This window comes from Rhineura floridana, chromosome 5, assembly GCF_030035675.1.
Source record: "Rhineura floridana isolate rRhiFlo1 chromosome 5, rRhiFlo1.hap2, whole genome shotgun sequence".
Taxonomy (NCBI): domain Eukaryota; kingdom Metazoa; phylum Chordata; class Lepidosauria; order Squamata; family Rhineuridae; genus Rhineura; species Rhineura floridana.
The window spans coordinates 179,029,629-179,053,461 of NC_084484.1; the positions used below are offsets into that span (position 1 = coordinate 179,029,629).

The 23,833-nt window shown below is 44.5% G+C and overlaps 1 protein-coding gene across 9 annotated transcripts in view; it reads left to right on the plus strand.

Moving 5' to 3' along the window:
* The window catches only part of TENM4 (teneurin transmembrane protein 4), an 850,566-nt gene that overhangs the window by 697,688 nt on the left and 129,045 nt on the right, over window positions 1-23,833 (plus strand). For all 9 annotated transcript variants that reach the window (XM_061628962.1, XM_061628964.1, XM_061628965.1 and 6 more), the window contains 2 exons: window positions 59-253; window positions 7,748-7,948. In XM_061628962.1, coding sequence (XP_061484946.1) covers window positions 59-253; window positions 7,748-7,948 — 396 coding nt within the window. The remainder of the gene's footprint in view (window positions 1-58; window positions 254-7,747; window positions 7,949-23,833) is intronic.

The following is a 23,833-nucleotide window of genomic DNA, read 5'->3' on the forward strand; positions in this document are numbered from 1 at the left end:
AATTCTAGGCCCTGCAAATGAAGATTTATTTTATTTTTTATCCTTCACTGCTTTTCAGCATCTTGTCCCGTGTTATGCAGTGGAAATGGGCAGTACATGAAAGGCCGGTGCTTATGCCACAGTGGGTGGAAAGGGGCAGAATGTGATGTTCCGACCAGCCAATGCATTGACGTCGCTTGCAACAGCCACGGCACCTGCATCATGGGGACCTGCATCTGCAATCCAGGATACAAGGGGGAGAACTGTGAAGAAGGTATTTCTGAGCATCGTTCAGTGTGTTTCATTTTCCCTTTGAATACCGCTGCCCCACTGCAGATAGATGAGACTTGAAGCACCTATACTACCATTATAGGCCACTTACAGAGCAGGTGGATGGAATGTGGCCTTTCTAAAACACACACACACGCACCTCTTTTAATATCTGCTGGTTATCTATCATTTTTATACAGTAATTGGGTGAAAAATCATCCACCTCTGCTAGAGAAAGCTGCTTAAAGAGGCAGTTCATATCACATGCTTAAAGTGTTCTTATTAGAAGGTCTTCTCTGTTTGCACCTCTAAAAGTGCACATCCTTTTTCCTGATGTGCCACAGTAAGCAATTTACTGATGCCATCATTTATGAAGTGGTAGCACGCGTGAAGGCTTTATCATATCTGGGCCTTGAATTCAGTGCTGCTTCAGAATCAAATACCTTTTTTCCCCCTCAAAAGCCCTGCTTTAGATTGCTTTCATTTCTGTGTTAGGCCTGAAATGGAAATGCCATGCCATTTCTTCTTGATTTGCATTCATTTCCATGTCTTTTAGGCACTGTGTTTTTATTTTTCCTTGATGTGCATGTAAAATGGAGTTTCTCTTGCCACTGTGGGTGGATATAACTGCTTTTTTTTTTAATGCCAGCCCTTTGTGATGGTGAAGGAATGCATAAAACAACTCTCAGGTGACACTAGCAGGTGGATGCGCCTCTGTCAGCTTTTAGGAGGCTATGAGCAGGGACAGCACACTATAACGAACACAAGGGTACTGCTGAAAATGTCAGCCCTTTGCTTCATCGTCTTTAATAAATTGCACCCTGAAATCATTATGGTGCCTGCTTTCCTGTTCTGCAGGTAGCACCCAATCATGTAATGGGGAAACACAGATCATAATGATCTTGGGGTAGGCTAAGTTGAACTAGATGTTACAAAGCGAAGCACAGGAGGAGTCGACATGCAGCTTCCATTTTTGGCCTCAGCTCCATGTTCTTTTAACTCTAACATGCAGCTCTGCTTTGTCTCTAGCGCACTGGCCTTTTGAGACCCAAATCACCAGTGTGTTTCTTTTTTAAGTCCTCCTCCCCCCGCGCGCGCCCAGCACAGATGCAATGAAGCATACATCTGCATAATCTGGTTTCCTTTCAATTTGTGGCTTAAACTATCAGAAATCTTTTTCTTTCTTTCTTTCTTTTTGTTCCTTTTTGCATTAAATCCTTTACTTTAATTCTCTGCCCAGATTCCAGATAAATTTAATTTTTAGCATGAAAGTTGGTACATGATTAAACAGGCACTAACCTTTCTATGATGCTCCATATTTGGTTATTTGGACAAATATTTTTCATTGCCCTTAATCCCAGCCAATTCCCACTCAGCCCCGCTTCCTCCTGTACAGTGTGTTCTCTCTCTCTTTTAAATGTTTTAATTCAGCCAGCCATTTCCACCCAAAGCAATGTTTTATTGTTTCTTAGGAAGCAGCCTTATATCAGATTTGTCCATCTCTCCCAGGGACAGCCAATGTGTTGTTGCCAGACTGTAACTCCCATCAGCCTTAGCCAACATAGCCCCATGGTCAGGCATGATGGGAGTTGCAGTCCACCTACATCTGAAGGGCATCATGTTGGCTATACCTGTCGTGACCAGCAGCAGCTCTCTGGGGTCTGAAGAAACGGGTCTTCCACATTATGGGCTACTTGATCATTTTAACCTGAGATGTTAGGGATGGATCCTGGGACCTTCTCCATGCAAAACGTGCCTTCCCATTCCGCTGCGGTCCCTCCCCTTGCACAACTCTTGGCTGATCCCACAGAAACAGCTCATTCCCCATGTGTTGCTTTCCCCCCTTTGTTCAAAATTCTTGATGCCTCTCTGCACATTTTGCTCCAATTGAACACCGTTAGGCTTAAGCATGCTTGTGTTATTAGATTACCATTTTCCATTATGTAGTAATTTTTTTTAATTAAAAAAAAGTACACCCTGCCAGATAGAAATGTGTAGACATCAATCCAGGCATCACAGAATTATATGGATCTGAACTCAAAGCAACCAGATCAGATTAGGTATAAGTAACTGATCTGTTCCCTCTCTTACATCCCTTCTCCGCAGTGTTTCAAAATCTTAATCGACATATAGAAGCCATTAACATGGACTGAAGTTGCTTTCAGTACATCTGCCATATTGTTGCCTGTTTTCATAATCCAACACCTTAATTCATAACTGTGTTCTTTTTTACACATGGATGTGCTCACAGACCCGTGGGGCCAAGCAGAAGGGCCATGTTTTCTTTTGTAAGGAAGGGGTGATGGGTTGGGTTTGTTGGGGGGGGTTGCATCCTCTCCCCGCCTACCACACTGACACCAACACACAATGGTGGCTGGTGCCCTTGGGGACAGGTGGGGCGGAAGGCAGGGAGCCCAAACATTAAGTGGAGCCAAAGCCAGTGGAAGGCAGAGCGCACTGGTTCTAGTCCCCCCCCCATCCTCCTCCTTGCTGAATCATACAAGGGACAACACTGCTAAGACTGAGGAGAAGGAAGCTGACAGGCGGTATCATCCCCTGGTCAGGTTGCATGTGAAAAGACAGGCAGGAGGGGGCTGACTGGGGTTTGTGGGGTGCTGCCCTAGTAGCCCAAATAGGGCAGCCTGCACTGCCAAATGTACACTTATTGCACTCATGTGCTGCTTATGAGCTTCCCATAGGCATCTGGAAGGCCGCTGTTACGACCAACTGCCAGGCTAGATAGGTCTTTAATCTGATGATCCATCAAAGGCTTTTCTTATATTTTTATGTGTTAGGTGCACAATACTATTAGTTCATCCCCCCTTTCCTTCCCCCACTGTTAATCTGAATGCTATTTCAGGTACGACCATCAAAAGTTTTTAGGGACCTGTGTCAGATGTTTAGGTGCTATCTCATTGAAAAGCTGTTAAAATATTTCAAATTCATAAGTGCCAGCATTGTGATTATAATAATAACAGCTAAAATGTAATGAGAGTTGGAGCATAGAGGGAAGCCTCCCCACCCTGGGGCGGGGGCGGGGGAACAATACAGAAATAAGCTGGTGGATCTCTCTAGGGATGCAATAGATGCAACTACGGGAAAGGACTTTTCCCTTCAGACCATGGATTAAATGACAGGCAGTTGAACAATTATATGTGTGTGTGATAATCTCTTTGTGCCTATATACGTACTTTAGTATTTAATCCTGTCCCCCACTCACCTCAGAATAAGTCCCATTGAGCTCAATGAGATGTATATCTGTTCTATAGGATGTTTTGGGGAGGCCCTATTTAGCGTCCCCTTCTTTAAAAAATGGCAGGTTGCAATAAGGAACAGGGCCTTCTTGATAGTTTCCTCTTCATTATAGGAGGAAACCACCGAGAAGGCTCTGTTCTTTATGTTTTCCACGGAGGACTATTTCATAATGAGTTTCCATCACTTGACCAAGATATTGATTCTTAGACAGGTCTTTTCTGATTAATACATTGGTTGCTGTTTTAAGATCATTGTGATGCTGATTTTGTTGATCTTAGTTGTGATTTTACTATAATTCTATTCTGATATCTTTTTGTCAGCTGCTTTGAAAGCCTCTTAAGGCTATAAAATTGGATAGAGATCCTTAAATAAATAAAAGCTCAACGTTATTTAATTGAGTGGCAGCTCTGAATTAAAAGAGCCGGCGAGACATAAGGGAGGCATTTTGCTGAGAGCCTTTGAGTAGTTTAGACCTTTTTCTTTCCTTACTCTGCATTTGTTTCTTATATGCAAGACAATCATTCGTATTCTGCCAAGAGGAAGGAACGCAACATATATATGAAATATATTATGTAGGAAATCTGTGGGATTTTCCCCCTCCAAAACTCTAAATCCCTCTAATACAAAGTTGATGTCAAATATTTTGCAAATATTATTTCTTTTCTTTAAAGGAGGGCCATCTGGTATTGATTCTTTTGGTTTGCAACTTACATGCTTTTTCTTCCATGTTTATAATATGCTTTTTCTGATACGTTCTCTACCCCCGCCCCTACTTACTCCATTCAGTGTCTCTCTTGCACACACATGCACACACACACAATTAGTCTGTATTCTTAAAGGACATGATCTAACCGGAAGTCTCCTGTCCAAGCTTTGCTGAAATGAACAGGAGTTGTACAAGAATGCCTGTACTCTTGTGCCTCTCCCATTCTCTTCAGTGAGGCTTGTGCACGAGAACTGGTGGATTGTGCCAAGAGGCTACACACCAGCTGCAAGATCACATCAGGAAAATGCGGGGATTGGGGCACAGCTTCCAAGCAGTGAAAATGGAAAAAAAAAAATCCTCCACCACATTCAATTTCCAGTATATTCTTATCGCCTCTTATGTATGTCACAAGGCGATTTATGGACATAACATAAAAGCAGCTAAAAATAGTTCTAAAAACAGTACAAAATGAACACCTAAAGCAGAGAGACCTTTTCATTCAGTGGGAAAAGCTTGTCAAAATGAAAATGTCTTCAATTGTTCCGGAAAGCACAGATAGTGGATGCCTGTCACATGTCAGCAGCAATGCTGTTCCACAAAACAGGGGCTGCCACACTGAAAGCCCTGCTCTAAGTTACTCCAAAGTGGGTTTCTGATATTTTTGGGACTGAGTAGCTATTTTAATTCTGCTTTTGCAATTAGGATCATAGGAACTTTAGAAGCTGCCTTATACTGAGTCAAACTACTGGAATATCTAGCTCAGTATTGTCTTCACTGACTGGCAGCAGCTCTCCAGGATTGCACAGGGAACATTCCGAGCCCTACTTGAAGATGCCAAGGATTGAACCAAGACCTTTTGCATGCAAGGCAGATTCTCTACCATTGAGCTATGATCCTTCCCTTATGGTCTTTATCCTGAATACCAAACCCCTGGATTCCACATATCCCGAGACATCTCTACTCAACTCACTAAGTGGAGGATGCTACTTTTGCTGCCGCAAACCAATGCCACAGTCCACCAAAGAAGTTTGCCATTACCAGCCCAATTGAAATGAATGGGAACCACGGGAAGCTCTTCTGCAGCTTCTTCCCATTTTGGTGGGGCTGATGCAATGGATTGCATCCCAAAGCTCTTCTGCTGCCATTCGCACCTAGAACCAGAGCACAGAAGGAAACTGAAAACTGGGTGATGAATGCCACTGTGTGCTCGCCTGCAGATGAGCAATGGGAATTGCTGAGCAGAACTTCCTCCCCCCCCCCCCCAAAAAAATGCTATTTTCTTCTTCTTTTAAGAAAAGAAGAAAGAGGGGAAAGGAAAGGGAGAGACACACACGCACATTAAAGCTTTTATAACAAAGGAGGGAGCAAAACTCTCCTAATCCTATCCCAGGACCCTTGGCGCAGTGCCGAGTGTCACAAGCGATACGGCCAAGCGAGGGCAAGATTAAAGTAGCCCTTCTGCCTGGCGTCTGGTGAAAGGGCTCGTTTCAACATGAAAAATGGCCCTGGGATTATGATGAATGGGGTGTCCTGACACACATGCATTCCCCTCCTATAATCCTGTGTTAACGCTGAGATAGCAGAGCACTGCCTTCTGTGATGGAGACCCCCTTATAGCTTACCTTCTTTCCCCTCCCCCCGTTGGCTTTCAGAGAAGATGATTAATTGCCTCGCAGTAGCCTCTTGTCAGCTAGCCAGCAGTCTTTGTTCTCCCTGGTTGAACCATCTGCTGAGGACGTAAGGTACTGGCAGCTTGCTCATAGTTCTCCCTTTAATAGTTGTTCCTTCTGAGCAAGAAGAGGGTCAGGCCTGCAAGGGCCCCACGTTCTAAAATTGGCACCCTCACTCTTGCAGCTTTAATAGCCCCAGAGATGTATAGGCCAAGTTCTTTCTTTTTTCCTGCCACTCTGACGATCCTAAGAGAGTGTTCCAGTTAAGAGTTTATGCAACAGAAATATATCCTCATGCAGCTTAGGAAAAGCGCTGAGCAGCCAGCTTGATTCCTAGATAAATTGTGTGGGTGACATGATTTTCACTGATGTAAATTAAGTCCATAAAGAAGATGGCACTTTCTAGATAACCTTAGACAGGTGGTCCATCTAGTTCACGATCCTAGCAGGTCACGATCCTAGCAGGACCCTCTGACAGAGGCCTACAAAATGCCACAGAGAAATTTCTCCTGTCTGCCTATCTTTGCACCATAGATGCACATTTCACTTTACAGAGTGTAGGAGGATGGATCCCTGTGCCGAGGAGCTTACAATCTGTAGTTCAACACATGGGAGACAACAAAGGAAGAGGAGAAGCGGAAACGGAGTGAAAGGAGAAAGACAGACATAGGAAGAAGAATGTGCTAGGTGCTGTGGCTCAGTGGCTGGGCATCTGCTTTGCCTGCAGAAGGCCCCGGATTCAATCCCCAGCATCTCCAGGTGGGGCTGGGAGAAAACCCTGCCTAAAACACTGGAAGAGCTGTTGCCATTCAGTGCAGGCTGTATAGTAGTGCCTCGGTTAACAAAGTACAGTAATACCTCGCATTAACGTACTCAATGGGACCAGAACGAGTACGTAAACCGAAAATGTCCTTAAAGTACTACCTTTTAAAACTTTTTTCCCCTCTTCTCATGCGGAGCCTCAAAGCCCTGTGCTAAAGCCTCTGCTGCTGCGCTGCCGCGCCTCCCAGCTGATCGCGATCGTGCCTCCCAGCTGATTTGCAGTGGCGCAATTGCGTCTATTTCCACCCCCGCACTCTAAAGCCTCTGCTGCTGCGCTGCCGCATCTCCCAGCTGATCGCAATCGCTCCTCCCAGCTGATTTGCGGTGGCTTGATCACATCTATTTCCACCCCCGCACTCTAAAGCCTCTGCTGCTGCGCTGCCGCGCCTCCCAGCTGATCGCAATTGCGCCTCCCAGCTGATTTGCGATGGCACGATCACGTCTATTTCCACCCCCGCACTCTAAAGCCTGTGCTGCTGTGCTGCCGCGCCTCCCAGCTGATCGCGATCGCTCCTCCCAGCTGATTTGCGGTGGCTTGATCACGTCTATTTCCACCCCCGCACTCTAAAGCCTCTGCTGCTGCGCTGCGTTTCTGGAGAAATACAGGCATATGGAGCATGTACATTATAGCGAGGCGACGTTAAGTGAAGCGACATTAAGCGGGGTATGCCTGTATATTGTGTTTTTGGACATTACTTCTTTAACAGAAACTTTGGTACCAGAAATAGGAATAACTTTTTTTCTTACATATGACATTGTTTTTTATGCATGGAATAGTTTAATATTTTGTTGCTGATGATGTGCTTGTTGTTAAAGCGCTTTGAGGCATCTTGTAGGAAGAAATTCATAAATCGAAGTAAATAAATAAATAGCTCCAGTGAGATTTCCTTGTAAATATTTTCATGTAACATACCTTGAGATACAGTCCGACAGGATATATGGGATGTTGAGTCCAGGCGTTAATAAATGATGGTGATGATGAAGTCATGAATATGAACCTAACCTTATTTTGCATGTGTCTGTTGTTGTTTTGCTTCACCTATAGTGGATTGCATGGACCCCACCTGTTCAGGACGTGGCGTGTGCGTGAGAGGAGAATGCCACTGCTCTGTTGGCTGGGGAGGAACCAACTGCGAGACACCGAGAGCAACCTGTCTGGACCAGTGCTCTGGCCACGGCACTTTTCTGCCTGAAACTGGCCTGTGTAGTTGTGATCCCAGCTGGACTGGACACGACTGCTCAATTGGTAATAATATCTGTGGCTTTTCCTAAGTTTACCCCCTTGCTTGAAGGAAAATCCATATCCCAAGTTTATTCCAATGGCCTGATTGCCTTGGTTTCTTCAGGACTCTTCTGGCCTGTCTTGTAGATTGTATCCAGTGCTAGTCCTACTCAAAGTAGACCTACTGAGGTTATTGAAAATGACTAATTTCGATTCATTCATTTCAGTGGGTCTGTTCTGGGTAAGACTAGCATTAAGAACATAAGAAGAGCCTGCTGGATCAGGCCGGTGGTCCATCTAGTCCAGCATCCTGTTCACACAGTGGCCAAAGATACCCCAAAGGGAAACCCGCAAGAAAAGCCTGCTGGATCAGGCCAAAAAGAACATATTTATTTATTGCATTTGTATACCGCCCTATAGCCGAAGCTGTCTGGGCGGTTTACAGCAATTAAAAACAACAAAAACAAATATACAAATTTTAAAACACTAAAAACAATTAAAAAAAATATTTAAAAACACATGCTAAAATGCCTGGGAGAAGAGGAAAGTCTTGACCTGGCGCTGAAAAGATAACAGTGTTGGCGCCAGGCGCACCTCGTCATGAAGCTCATTCCATAATTTGGGGGCCATCACTGAGAAGGCCCTCTCCCTTATTGCCTTCTTCACGCAGCAGAGAGTTAAACTATGGAATTCGCTCCCACAAGAGGCAATGGTGGCCACCAACTTGGATGGCTTTAAAAGAAGGTTAGACAAATTCATGGAGGATACAGTTATCAGTGGCTACTAGCCTTGACAGCTAAGCTTCTGAATACCAGGTGCTGGAAACCACAGGAGGTGAGAGTGCTCTTTGCACTCAGGTTCTGCTTGCAGGTTTCCCTTTTGGGTATATTTTTGGCCACTGTGAGGACAGGATGCTGGACCAGATGGGCCATTGGCAAGCTGTTCTTATGTTCTTAATGTGCAAACCGAAAGAGAGCCATTGTTTCAGATTCACGCTTCTCCAAATTTTGCAGTGCAATTCTCTAGCCAAGTAAAGTGTGCAAAAATGCACATACTAGGGTAAAGAGTGCGTAAATGTTGTTAGTGAAGATAACATTAAAAATACATTATATTAAGGGAAATTGCTTTGCAAAAATGTGTATATCAGGCACAGTGGCACACAAATGCATATTACAAGAAATTCACTGATGTATTTTCATGAGGACTTTAAAAAAGAAATGATAAATTAATATGGAGAACTGAAGACTGGAAAAATCAGAAACTGAAATTGAAAGATTTGCCCATCCCTAGATCTGGACATTATTTGTAAAATAGGAGAGACACCCAGCTTTTACTTTAAAAGTAAGGCTGCCAGCCCTCATGATCATGCAGAAGTCCTTTAAAAGGATGATAGTGCCCAGTAACACCTGCTGCCTGGCATCCAGAGCTCTCCTTGTTCTGTGTATAAGCCCATAGTTCATGCAAACTTCTCTTTTCATTTCATTTCGTGGTGGTTGGAGCAGGGGGGCGGGAAGGGCAGCCGCCTGTGCCTCAGGAGTACAGAATGGTTGGCGTTTAAATCCATCTTTCAGAGTCGAGGCCAAGATAGACTTGAGAGGTCTGAGTAACAAATGGGTGTTTACAAACCACCTTGGCAGAGATTTCTTGCCACGAGGCACAAAACGATAATAACTTTTAATATCGGAAACAGCTCTGTGAGGAATGAAGTCTTGGAGCAAGGGGTTGAGTGTAATTCTGAGCTGCCTGGGAAAGCAACTTGAGGTGAATTTTACAAATGCAGAAAGGGAAGAGGTTATGTTTTGATATGCGACCCTAGGAGGTAGTTGTTTTATGTGGCATTGAGGCTTGAGTGGTGGACAGGCGGCAGGGGTGAGGGTTATTCACCATCATAATGGGAAAGGAAAGCCAGCCACAGAAAAAACAGTCCTCAAATTGTAAAGGTAAAGGTGTTCCCGCACTTGTAGTGTGAGTTGTTTCCGACTCTTAGGGTGCCGTCTTGCGACGTTTACTAGGCAGACTGTATATATGGGGTGGGATTGCCAGTTCCTTCCCTGGCCTTTCTTTACCCCCCAGCATATGCCGGGTACTCATTTTACCGACCACGGATGGATGGAAGGCTGAGTGGACCTCGACCCCTTTTACCGGAGATTTGACTTCCTCCTTCCGTTGGAATCGAACTCCGGCTGTGAGCAGAGCTTTCGGCTGCGTTACCGCCGCTTACCACTCTGCACCACGGAGAAAAAACAGTCCTCAAATAGTAATTTCCTCTTATTTTCTTCAGAAATGGGTTTTAGGACTTCTTTCCCCCCCCCCCATGGTAAGCCTTTTTTGGGGAGCGGGGTGTTATTTGTTGGGAAACATCATCATATATCCATCATCTCTGGAGACTTTGAAAGCACAGGAGGTCATAATTTAGGCCTAGGGATCCACTTCGTTTTTTACTAGAACTCCAGAGGCCACCACCTGGAAAATGGGGGTTGTTGCAGACAGACACAAAGGCCACAATTGCACTGTATATTTATAGCAGTATTCTACCACTTTAAACAGTCATGGCTTACACCAAAGAGTCCTGGGAACTGTAGTTTGCTAAGGTTCCTGAGAGTTGCTATGAGATCCCTATTCCCCCTCACTGAGTGACAATCTCCAAAGCGGTTTAACAATCCATCCTTCTTCCCAGGGAACTCTGGGAATTGTAGCTCTGTGAGAGAAACAGGACTCACTTAATGACTCTCAGGAACCTTAACAGACTACAGTTCCCGGGAGTCTTTGGGGGAAGCCATGGGTGTTTAAAGTGGTAGGATAGTGCTTTAGATCTCTGGTGCAGATGGAGGCCACAGGAATGTGGTTTCAGTACCAGAACTGAGCTCACAGTCCTTTCACACACAAACCCACTCCTGGTCTCCCCACCCCCACACACTCCCCAGAGCTGGCCTTATTTCAAGCTAATTTAGCATGGAAGAAAAGCTAAATTTGTTACTGTGGCTAAGCTGTAAGTAGGCATGAACCCGTGCTGTTCTAGCCTTGATCGCTGCACTCTCCCCAGAGATCTACCAAGAGATCCTAATCTACTTTTTGCTCTTCCCTGCCTTGAAGTAACCAATGTTCTTTCCCTATTTCATGAGCAGATTGCTGAGGTGGTTGTGAGCCAGTAGTTTGATCAGGCCATCTAGTAAACCCAGAGCAAAGACTTGGATCATGAGAGGTGGATTCCTAGAGTAGCCCTGCATTAAGCCTCTTTGTGCACATGAATTGGGGCAGCCATTCGGCTTCTGCAGACCATTCTGGAGTTTTGACAGAGCAGAGCGGCTGCATTCCTCTCTCCACTTGATTCTACTTTGCATTGCTTCCTTCTCTGAAAACTCCCTACAAACAGAAAACCAGCAGAGTAAGGGAGTTGGGCTGAGCTAGAACCTTTCTTCCTGATGGACTAGTTTTCTAGTTGCAGAGAGTTCTTACATGGAGAGCATTCAAAGGTGGCTCACTTTCTGTAGTTTCAAGTGGTACTGTCCATTGTAAGCTGCTTCTATAGACCCAGCTATAGTTAACAGTCAAGTGTCCAACATTTGCTGAATGTTGATCTTTGCATGTGAATGCTTACCAACCTGAATGACCCCAAATATATAAATGTGAATGCTGCCAGTCCCTTTTAGTGAATGTTGTCATTCACCAGTATAACTGGGCAGATTTTAGGCACTCAGAATACATTTTGGACACACATCCACACACGCCAGACCCAACTCTGTCATGCCACCGGGCTTTTTTAGTAAATGGAAGAGGAACATAAATCCATCACAAAAAAGGACCGGTCTCTTCTAAGGAGCGTTGCCTGTTCAGCAGGAATTCGTCTCCCTTGGGGACTTTAATCCATGTCCTAAAATGCTTGATCCAAGTAAACATCAAAGAGGGAGGAGGTACATAATCCACTCAGGCTGGAATATTTGTTTTGTCTTAACCAAATCTTAACATTGGAAACAAACCTCCTGACATTTCATGTCATGCACTGCCACCTGATAGGATGCAAATGTTTAAAGCATGCATGGGCAAACTATGGCTCTCCCAATGCTGTTGGTCTGCAGCTCATATAAGCCCCATGGTCAGGGAAGATGCGAGGAGGAGTCGAATAGCATCTTGAGGTCCATGGGTTCCCCATTCTTGGTTTCAAGCACCATTCACAATCAAAACATAGGGAAATTTGCCCATGGTAAGAGTCGGTATGTATAAAACCTTTTACAGTCAGGCTTGCCTTCCAAAATATTTGTACTGATCCCCTCAACTGAGCACTAAGTATCCTTGCACCAGTCACATTCTGAACCAAATGAAGCAAAGCAAAAGGATGCAGGTTTACTTTCAAGGCCAAACTAGATGAAGCAGAGGCACCCATGGTTGTTTGTTAGCCAATCTGCCCCCATTCGTGTATAAAGCAGGGACTGCTCTTTTATTCCAGAATGAGTGTGCATATGAAAAGAGGGGACCCCTGCCTTGTCTTGCTGCCCTCTGGCACTCAAAAGCACTTTTCTCTTGTGCCTGGCTCACTTCTGGTATCGTAGCCCAGCTGGTCGAAAAAGTATGTGAAGCAGCAGAGTGTGAAGAAGTACAGCAAGGGAAGGTCCAGCTGCCCTCCCTCACATGCAGGGATGGGAGAGAAATTGGGTTCAGTTTCTATTTAAATGCAAGCCTACTCTAATTTGCCCTTTCTGAAACAATACCCAAACTGGCACACAGCCATCCTTCAAAATTTGCACTTTTCCGAATTTTCCACTGCAGTTCTCCACACAAGTAATGTACAAAAATGCATACGCTAGGGTAAGGTGTGCATTAAAATGCACATATTGTTGAAAATAACATACAAAAATGCATTATATTGAGGAAAATGTCTTCACAAAAATGTGTATATTAGGCAAAATCTCAAAAAAATGTGTATAAGGAGAAATTTGCACTAGAATATTGATGAATTTTCATTAGGATTTTTTTTAAAAAAATGCAAATTGATGTGGAAATGTGGCAAACTGCGCTTAAGATTAGAAAAATGAGAAACTGAGGGGAACCAAAATTGACAGATTTGCCCATCCCTACCCACATGTACTTTTGGTGTAAAATATTATAACAGCCTCCAAATCAGATGACAAGGGGGGGGGAACAACCATGGGCTGATCACAGGCTGCAAATCTTTGAAACTTCCCTAGCCACAGGTTGTATATGCTCAGGCTTCAGTCTCTTAAAATATATTTATTTATTTATGGCTATGGTCTGAAGGCACATGTGGCCAGCTCCCTGCTGAAGCTAAGCAGGGTCAGGTCTGGTCAGTGCCTGGATGGGAGACAGCCTGGGAACCATATGTAAGCCACCTTGGGATTCAATCATGAAAAAGAAAGGCGGGTAGAAATGTAATAAATAAATAAATAATAAATATCCCACCCTTCCTCCCGGCAGGAGCCAGAACTATATCTTCCTAGTTATTTGTTTAGGCGCTATGGTGTAATGAAAGACCAGACCACATGGACCTGTCGGTGAGAAGAAGTGATGTCACAGAGGAGAGAGTGTGTTAACAACAACTGCAGCTGCAAATTCCCTAGGTTTCCCCCCACTTTTATCCCTGAATTAAAAAATTCAGAAATAACCTAGTTGATACCTTAAAGAGATAAACTGATTCATCGTCCAGGGATCATTCAGAGATAAGTGAGAATTTATGGCAGCTTTGCTGGCTTTAAGTAGCTCAAATGACTGACAAATGTGGCTTCACGCAGATGCCTCACTTCCTCCAATAATACGACAGGAGTATTGACAGCGAATATCCTAGCCATTACGGTTTTTGTTTTATTTTTGTTTTAATTGCAGCCCAGTAGCAATCCTGCACTCTTCAATTCCAAAAAATCAGAGGGCTGGGATGAGTTGGGAGCCTTAATCAAGCTTACCTGAAACCAGAAAATCCAACTTAAGACAGTTTGTAATTATTAAATTTTCTAATAACATTTTGAAGGTCAGTGGAATGATTTCGGTTTTTAAGCAGCTCTGGACAATTTTATCTGATCTTACATCTTAGCACTAAATCCACATTTATTAAAGGATTTAGCAGGGGTAACAGAAGTGGCTAGCTCTCTTCTTTGCTTCACTTGCGTACAAATGTATTATTATTTTTCTCCCATCTTGCAAACCAGGAAGAGTCACAAGTGGAAGATTGTCTAGTGCCAAATGTACAATCTCTCTTAATAGAAAAAAACGTGTCTTTGAAAAGTGAGGCAGATACTAGTTTTCTTATTCATCCCTTCTTGCTCCATTATGAATTTCCCATCTTTTAAAAAACTGATTTTGTGCAACGTGCTGATGTAGTTCATTATTTAGGTATTTATTTACATACCCCTTAATGCCAAAAAAGGCTACTAAGGTTTACAAGTATAAAAACCAATGGCACGTCAAAATATAAGCAGCCATAATTAAAGTTTGCAATAAAACAATCTCATTGAACATACAACCATTAAAACAGGAGTAGAATACCTGTGTAAAACAGGTACAAATTCAAAAGTGAGCTGTATCAAATAATGGCATGTATCCTATACCAGATATGTGAAAAGCGTTTGGTTCCTGACTTGGCCAGAGCGATCCTAAGTATAGGAAGCCAGTGGCACTTATACCAGTTTTAGTTAAGCTGGAGTAAGTCACCCATACTTCAAACTCTGCTCAGAAGCGGGGCTGTTGCTGGCTGAGCCAGCCCTAGCCTAGCGGAAAGAAAACAAGCCTTTAAATAGGGTTTGACTGACAGCACCCTTTTTTCTGGTGTAAGTTCTGCCGAATTTCCAGGTCAAATGTCTAAGCGAAAAGAGGTTGGGAATAGATGCAAATCTCCCCACCCCACCCACCCTCCAGAATGTCCCTTATTTGGGACTTGCCCCGGTGTAATATTCACCAGCCTGTGTTCCACTTTCTGGGGCCCAGCTGAGCCAGCATATTCCTGGCTCAACGAAGCTGAGGAAGCCACACTGGCATATGCCCCTGGTTCAGCCAGGACAATCGACTTACGCCAAATTCACTCATCCCAGTGGATCTTGGGTTTAGACTGCACTGGAATGAGCCTAGCTTGTAGCGAGGGAATGGCCAGGCGTAAGAAGCAGGTGGGGGTATAACATCGGTGGAAACCAGTGTTGAAAGCAGGCAATAGGAGAAGGGTACCAGGCAGACAAAGAAAGGACTGGTTCTTGCTGTTTCTAGAGACTAATGCTAAGCCACAAGTTCTTAGCAGAAAACTTTCATCTCAAACTTAGGAGGAGAGGGGATAAGGAAAAAATAGAACCCTGATTGGGGAAGGTGATTTTTGAAGATTTTGTGGTAGGCCAGATTTTCCCTCGCTCCTAGTAGTTGTAGTATTCTTCCTGTTTGTATCATCGGAACAGAATCATCAGTCATGTTGATGAGGAACTGGTGACGCCCATTTTCTCCTAGAATGCCGTAGAGCAGCATCTTTCTAAGGGATTCTGAGTGTTTAAAAAAATAGTTGTTGTCAGTGGGCAGCTGACGAGCGGAGTGACTCTGTGGCCTGGGACCTGCAGTTGGCTAAGTTGGGCACTGGCTGTGGGGCACAGCACCTCAGAATAATAATAATAATAATAATAATAATAATAATAATAATAATAATAAAATTTTATTTAGCAGACGCCCATCTGTCCGACCGAACGGACACTCTGGGCGACGTACAATATAAAATACAATATAAAATACAATCTGCTCATATACATAATCATCACATTATTAATATCATAACATCTCATCTGAAGACCATCTTACATTAATACAGTGTAAAACCTAACCCACCCCAGAGATCCCATAGGCCTGCCTGAAGAGCCAGGGCTTCAAGGCTCGGCGAAAAGTCAACAGGGAGGGGGCATGCCGAAGGTCAAAGGGAAGTAAGTTCCAGAGGGTGGGGCCACGATCGAAAAAGCCCTCTCCCTGGTCCGCACCAACCTAGTTGTCTTAGTCGGTGGGACCGAGAGAAGGTCCTGTGAGGCTGATCTTGTTTGGCGGCATATTTGGTGATACTGGAGGCGCTCCTTCAGATAAACTGGGCCGGAACCGTATAGAGTTTTAAAGGTTAAAACCAACACCTTGAATTGGGCCCGGTATACAACTGGTAACCAGTGTAATTCAATCAACACTGGGGTGATATGATCGCGGCGGCGGGTCTGCTTTATTAAGCGTGCCGCCGCGTTTTGTACCAGCTGGAGTTTCCGGACCGTCTTCAAGGGTAACCCCACGTAGAGCGCATTACAGTAGTCTAATCGAGAGGAGATCAGGGCATGTATCACTCGTGGGAGCAGATGTATGGGAAGATAGGGTCGCAGCCTCTGTACTAGATGAAGTTGGTACCAAGCTGCCCGGCTCACTGCAGAAACCTGAGCCTCCATAGACAGCTAAATGACCCCGAGACTGCGGACCTGGTCCTTCAGGGGCAAACTCACCCCATTAAGTATCAGGTCAAAATCACCCAACCTTCCCTTGTCCCCCACTAGTAATACCTCAGTCTTATCGGGGTTCAGCTTCAGCCTGTTCTCTCCCATCCATCCACTTACGGACTCCAGGCACTTGGACAAGGTATCCACAGCCAACTCTGGTGAAGATTTAAATGAGAGATAGAGCTGCGTGTCATCCGCATATTGGTGACACTGCAGCCGAAAACTCCTGATGATGGCTCCCAGCGGTTTCATATAAATGTTAAATAGCATGGGAGAGAGGATAGAACCCTGTGGCACACCACAGTTGAGGGGCCAAGGGTCTGAAACCTCATCCCCCAACACTACCGGTTGATATCTACCGGAAAGATAGGAACGGAACCACTGTAAAACAGTGCCTCCAATTCCCAGTCCCTCCAGGCGACTCAACAGGATACCGTGGTCGACGGTATCGAAAGCCGCTGAGAGGTCCAGGAGGACGAGGAAGGTATGTTCTCCCCTATCCAACGCCCTCCTCATATCATCCACCAGAGCGACCAAGGCTGTTTCAGTTCCGTGTCCAGTCCTGAAGCCCGACTGGAAAGGATCTAAATAATCTGCTTCCTCCAAGTGTGTCTGTAGCTGCTTTGCCACCACATGCTCAATTACCTTGCCCAAGAACGGTAAATTGGAGACTGGGCGAAAGTTGTTTAAATCTTGGGGATCCAAGGAGGGCTTTTTCAAAATAGGTCTTATCACTGCCTCCTTGAGGGGCAATGGCATTACACCCTCCTCCAAGGATGCACTTACCATTGCCTTGATCCCATTGCCCAGTCTCTCTTTACAGCTCATAACGAGCCATGAAGGGCAAGGATCAAGTAAGCAAGTGGTTGGTTTTACAGTAGAGAGCACCTTGTCCACTTCATCAGAGAGAAGAGGCTGAAACCGATCCCAGCAGACCGGATTGCAACTGGCCGCCTCTGGACCCCTACTTGTAACCACGACGTACGGAATCTTGTCCTTTAGGTGCTCGATTTTATCGACAAAGTGTTTAACAAATGTGTCACAGGAGGCTTTTGCTTGTTCCATAGGTTCCTGCGCTACTGGACCGACCAGGCTTCGGACCACTTGGAACAACCTCCTGGGACAGCACTCTGCCAACGCAATAGAGGCAGCAAAGAATTGCCTCTTTGCTGCCTTTGTTGCCCGCTGGTAGGCCGCTATTGCCGCTCTAACCAGTGTCCGATCACCTTCAGTGCACGATTTCCGCCATTGGCGCTCTAGTCGTCTCACTTCCTGCCTCAGACTGCGTAACCATGGTGTATACCAGGGTGCAGTCTGAGTTCTATTCAGGAGAAGAGGACGTTTCGGTGCCACCCGGTCTATTGCCCTAGTGATCTCCCTATTCCACTCCCTCACCAGGGCTTCGACCGGGTGGCCTTCAGTTAGCTCCAGATCACCCAGCGCATTTAGGAATCCAATAGGCTCCATCATGCGTCTGGGGCGGACCATCCTAATAGGTCCTTGTCCCCTGTGGAGGGTGTGCGGCACAGAGAGATCCAATTTCACCAGGTAGTGATCTGACCATGACACAGGGCTAGAAGAAACAGTCCCCATCTTCAGATCACTTTCCTTCTCTCCCGCGACAAATACAAGGTCAATGGTATGGCCGGCTACATGGGTGGGACCCATATTACTTAGGTGCAGTTCCCATGAAGTCATGGTTTCAATGAAATCCCGAGGGGCTCCAGTGAGAATGGCCTCGGCATGCATGTTGAAATCCCCCAAAACCAATAAGTTCGGGGTAAACAACCGTACAGCCGCGACCACCTCGAGCACCTCGGCCAGGGAGTCTGCCGTGCAGCGGGGTGGGCAGTACATAAGCAGAATTCCTAAACTGCCCTTTGGTCCCAACCTCCAGTACATACAATCAACAAACTTGGTCACGTGGAGAGGAGGTCTGGCGAAAACCAAGGACTCTCGATAAATAACTGCCACACCCCCTCCCCGCCTACCAATCCTCGGCTGCTGTGCATATAGGAAACCCGCTGGACACATGGCCTCAAGTATAGGAGCCGAGGCCTCGTCCAGCCAGGTCTCCGTAATGCACGCCAGGTCTGCATGCTCATCCAGAATAAGATCATGGATGAGTGATGTTTTCTGAACTACAGACCTGGCGTTACATAACAGCAGTCAAAGATTGGATGGAGTCTTACATCCCCCAGTTCTCTTCTGGTTTAGGGCAGGCCCGGAACAAGGGATGGGTACAATACATCTATCCCTTGTTCCCCTAACCTGGCGTGGCCTGCCACCTCCGCCCATCCAGGGTCTGCCGCCAAGCCTCACGATACCGTGGCTCCCCACATTCTTCCCCTCCGGCTTACACATGTCTCCCTCCCCTTCTGCCGATCAGGCAGGCCCCCCACCCCTAAAATTAGCTTAAAGTTAAAATTAAAAAATCGAAATGAAAATAAAAATTAAAATAAAATAAAATAAAAAATATATAGAATAAATTAAATAAAAATAAAATTAAAATAAAAAATAAAATAAAAATAAAGAATAAAATAAAGATTAAAAATTAAAAATAACAAAATTGAAATAAAAATGAAAAATAAGGGGTCCTCCCCCTTGCAGACCCTTGGACAGTATTTTAGAGGTAGGTGGGAGGTTGGCTGTTACAGGTGGGCAAGAAATTCTATTCAGTTTGCATTTCAAGCCAAATCTATCAAATTCACACTTTCCAAATTAATTTGAAAACCGAAATAGGAAATACATTCAAATGTAGCAATGACGGTGAGGATTTTATTTATTTATTTATTGTATTTATATACCACCCCATAGCCGAAGCTCCCTGGGCGGTTTACAATAACTAAAAACATTAAAAACAAATATACAAATTTAAAAACACATATTTTAAAAACAATTTAAAACACATGATCTCAGACTATTGCATAATAGACAGTGGGTATTTATTATTTGATTTTTATCCTGCCCTTCCAGCAGGAGCCCAGGGTGGCAATTTATCCTTCCAACTTAACCTTCCAAGCTCGAAGTCTCTTAGCGACCATAAGGGCTCACAAAATCTACTTCTATAGTCCTGTTTTGTTTTTCAAGAATGACCAGACTGTCTTTGAAGATAAGCTGCAAAGGGTCATGTCTGGTCACCTGGGAGCCATTTGTATTCACCCTAGGCAACCTGGCAAGTGGGCTATTCACAAGCCTACAGTACCGTTAGATCTGCATTGGTATAAGCCTCTGAGTCACTTTATAGGGCCAAGGCATTATGGGGATTGTCTTTCCCCTGTTGCATTATACCAGCCTTCCCAAACATGGTGCCCTCCAGATATTCTGTACTAAAGCTCTCATTAGCTCCATCCAGCATGGCCAGTGGTCAGGATTGATGGAAGTTGTAGTCCAAATAATTGGTGAGCAGCTGTTGGGGAAGGCAGCATTACACATTCCTGCCTATTTGCAAACTCTCCCATTTTCAAGCAGTCTTGAGAATGCACTCTTGGATGTTCCGTTTTTTTTGTTATGCTGGGGGAAAAAGTGACTTTTACTGGGATCAAAATTTTGGCCCAGAGGCAAACTGCAAGCATATCAAGCCTGGTCACATGTTGTTTAATCCAATCCCCTCTCCCTCCCCAAGAAAAGTAGTTTGTCTCAAGCCAGGAACAAGGTTTTTTTTTTATTTTGTAGGAGCAGCTTGTCTTACGCCAAGAGTGATTTTTCCGACAGATGAGAAAAAGTGCTTGATTTGTAAAAGCAACTTACATCTAGCCAGATGTTTATTTTAATTTAATAAATTTGAAATGTTATGTGTAAGGCATGCGTGCACAGCCTCCCCCTGCTCTAATAAGGAACATAAAAAGAGCCTTCTGGATCAGGGCAGTGGCCGATCTAGTCCACTGTTCTGTTCTACCACTCCACGGAGTGCAGTGCCTAACTGCACACAGCCTATTTTAAACTCCTGCTTTTTTTAAAAAAACCCTCTGCATATCAATTCATGGGTATACTTGAACGAAGGCCTGCCCTTTTTGTCTGGAAAACAATTGACACCCACCGGGTGGTGGGATTTCCAGATACTTCATCTCCTGGCATCTTGATTTTGAGGATCTGTTACTAGCAATGTGCAAATCCTGCCAGTGAGCTACACTGGGATCCTGGTTATTTGCTTTATCTTTTCACTGCCTAGTGAGTCTCAGAGTTCCTCATCTATGACCTCCTGCATCAAGAGATGGTTCACTCTGTTCCATGCTTTTTATGTTTGTTCCTCTACCTCTCTTGTGTGAGGAGAAAGAGCAAACCGCTTCTGCAGTTCTCCATAACATGCTTTTTAGCTGTTCCCGCCTGATGGGAGACCTGTACACAAGTCCAAGGTCAAAATTCGTCCCTAAAGTCCAACGAGGAAAGCTTCGGCCTTAAAACGCACTCAAATTCCCTCCCGCCCGAGACCTTTGAGCAGCAAGGCAAACAAATCCGCACAAGGGAAGGCAAGGACCGCAGGCGGTCACAATGCAGCCTGAGATAGCACAGGGAGCAGGCTGAGCTATTCTCACAAGCAGTAAAAGAGATTATAGATGAAAGGAAATATTTAACCACCTTTAGAGGGGAGGGAAACGGCTGGTGTGAAAATATTTGTTAATGGGGAAAGGCTTTCATGCCCGTGGAGTCTCTTAGATCCGCTTAAAAAAGAAGAAGCAATGCCAGCATAAAGCAGCTACCCTCAAGGCTGCTGGTGCTGTAATAAGTGTATGAAAAGCCTCTTTTTTTCCTCCTCACCCTTCTCATTCGCTACCAAGGCTCAGATGTTGTATAATCCCATTTTTCAATCCCCCCCCATTTTTACTTTAAAAAAATAAAATTGGGCTGCCCATACAACTCAGAAACCTATGGACTAAAATACAGAGCAATGGTAGCAGGGGTGTTCAGACCAAATGGCAACGTTGCAGTTCACAGTCTCCAATGAAAATGGCCATAAACTAGATAGATGGCCTCATCATTATACAAGAGGCTTTGCAACACAAAGAAAAGAGACGGCTCCCTTCACCAATTAATTTGTAGGCTGAATTTAGCGGCTACAAAGAAGGAGTGGTGGCTGGTGCCCATTGAGACTAGCAGGGGAAAAGGCAGGGAGGCCAACAATAGGTGGCGCCAGAGCCAATGACAGGTGGAGCCAACTCATTCTTTCTTTGTCCCCATCCTCTTCCTGCCTGCTGGGTTCTGCAAGGGCTGTGCTGAGACTAAGGATGAGGAAGCTTACAGACAGGGCCACCCCCTGGCTTGGTTGTAAGTAGGAAGGCAGCCAGGAGGGGGCTGGCTGGGGGTGGCGACACAGGGCCCCATTGACCCTGATGGACCAGCCCCACTGCACAGAAGGGGTAAGGTGAAACAGGGGCAATAGAATTTAGAGTTGTCTCCAACTATGTCCTCAGGGTTTTGTTGTTGTTATGTGCCTCCAAGTCGACTACAACGCGACCTCCAAGAGCATCTGTCATGAACCACCCTGTTCAGATCTTGTAAGTTCAGGTCTGTAGCTTCCTTTATGGAATCAATCCATCTCTTGTTTGGCCTTCCTCTTTTTCTACTCCCTTCTGTTTTTCCCAGCATTATTGTCTTTTCTAGTGAATCCTGTCTTCTCATTATGTGTCCAAAGTATGATAACCTCAGTTTCATCATTTTAGCTTCTAGTGATAGTTCTGGTTTAATTTGTTCTAACACCCAATCATTTGTCTTTTTTGCAGTCCATGGTATCCGCAAAGCTCTTCTCCAACACCACATTTCAAATGTGCTGATTTTTCTCTTATCAGCTTTTGTCACTGTCCAACTTTCACATCCATACACAGAGATTGGGAATACCATGGTCTGAATTATCCTGACTTTAGTGTTCAGTGATACATCTTTGCATTTGAGGACCTTTTCTACTTCTCTCCTAGCTGCCCTCCCCAGTCCTAGCCTTCTTCTGATTTCTTGACTATTGTCTTCATTTTGGTTAATGACTGTGCCAAGGTATTGATAATCCTTGACAAGTTCAATGTCCTCATTGTCCACTGTAAAGTTACATAAATCTTCTGTTGTCATTACTTTAGTCTTTTTGACGTTCAGCTGTAGTCCTGCTTTTGTGCTTTCCTCTTTAACTTTCATCAGCATTCGTTTCAAATCATTACTGGTTTCTACGAGTAGTATGGTATCTTCTGCATATCTTAAATTATTGATATTTCTCCCTCCAATTTTCACACCTCCTTCTTCTTGGTCCAATCCCGCTTTCTGTATGATATGTTCTGCATATAGATTAAATAAATAGGGTGATAAAATACACCCCTGTCTCACACCCTTTCCGATTGGGAACCAATCGGTTTCTCCATATTCTGTCCTTATAGTAGCCTCTTGTCCAGAGTATAGGATGCTGTGGCACCCCCATTTCTTTTAAAGCATTCCATAGTTTTAGGTTGTGCGTCAGGACAATCAGATGCTGTGACACCCCCATTTCTTTTACTCAGGGTAGACCCAATGAAATTGATGCGCCTAAGATAGTTGTGCCCATCAATTCCAGTGGGTCTACTTTGAGTCACGCTAGCATTGGCTACAACCCTTAGTTCCCAACTCACTTCCATCATGTATGCTGGGAAAAATAGAAGGGAGCAGAACATGCAACTTCAGAAAAACAAAACACAAAATTCCTTCTTTTCTTTTGGTCAGTTGTCTAGAGCACAAAGGGGAAAAATGTATCCCAGTCTAGCTAGATACGGCTTCTACTTTCTGCAGATGGGAAGCTGACAGACAGATGTCAAACTTCTTTCCTGAAAACATGCCTCTTAATAAAGTCTTCCCAAATTTAGGAAATATGTTCTAAGAAACAGGAAGGATATCTTTCAAGGATTTTCTCCTCAGTTTCACCAAATTGCCAAAAATAATAGGCAGAGTCATCTGAAAGTTTCTCCCTTTAACCACAAGTAGCTCATTCTGAAACATAATCCACAGAAAGTCCTGGATCAGCAGATCACTGTGTGTGTTAATTAGCATCTGATGTACTTTACTTCTTCCTCTCATTTATACAGGATTTAAGCAAACTTAAAACGTGTCTAGACTGACAAAACGTGTCTAGACTGATCCATGTTGTTGTTATGTGCCTTCAAGTTGGTTACGACTTATGGCAACCCTATGTATCAGCAAATTCCAATAGCATCTGTTATAAATCATCCTATTCAGATCTTGTAAGTTCAGGTCTGTGGCTTCCTTTATGAAATCAATCCATCTCTTGTTTGGCCTTCCTCTTTTTCTACTCCCTTCTGTTTTTCTCAGCATTGTTGTCTTTTCTAGTGAATCGGGTCTTTTCATGATGTGTCCAAAGTATGATAACCTCAGTTTCATCATTTTAGCTTCTAGTGACGGTTCTGGTTTAATTTGATCTAACACCCAATTATGTGGGGGGGTTGCGGTCCATGGTGTGCGCAAAGCTCTCCTCCAACACATTTCAAATGAGTTGATTTTT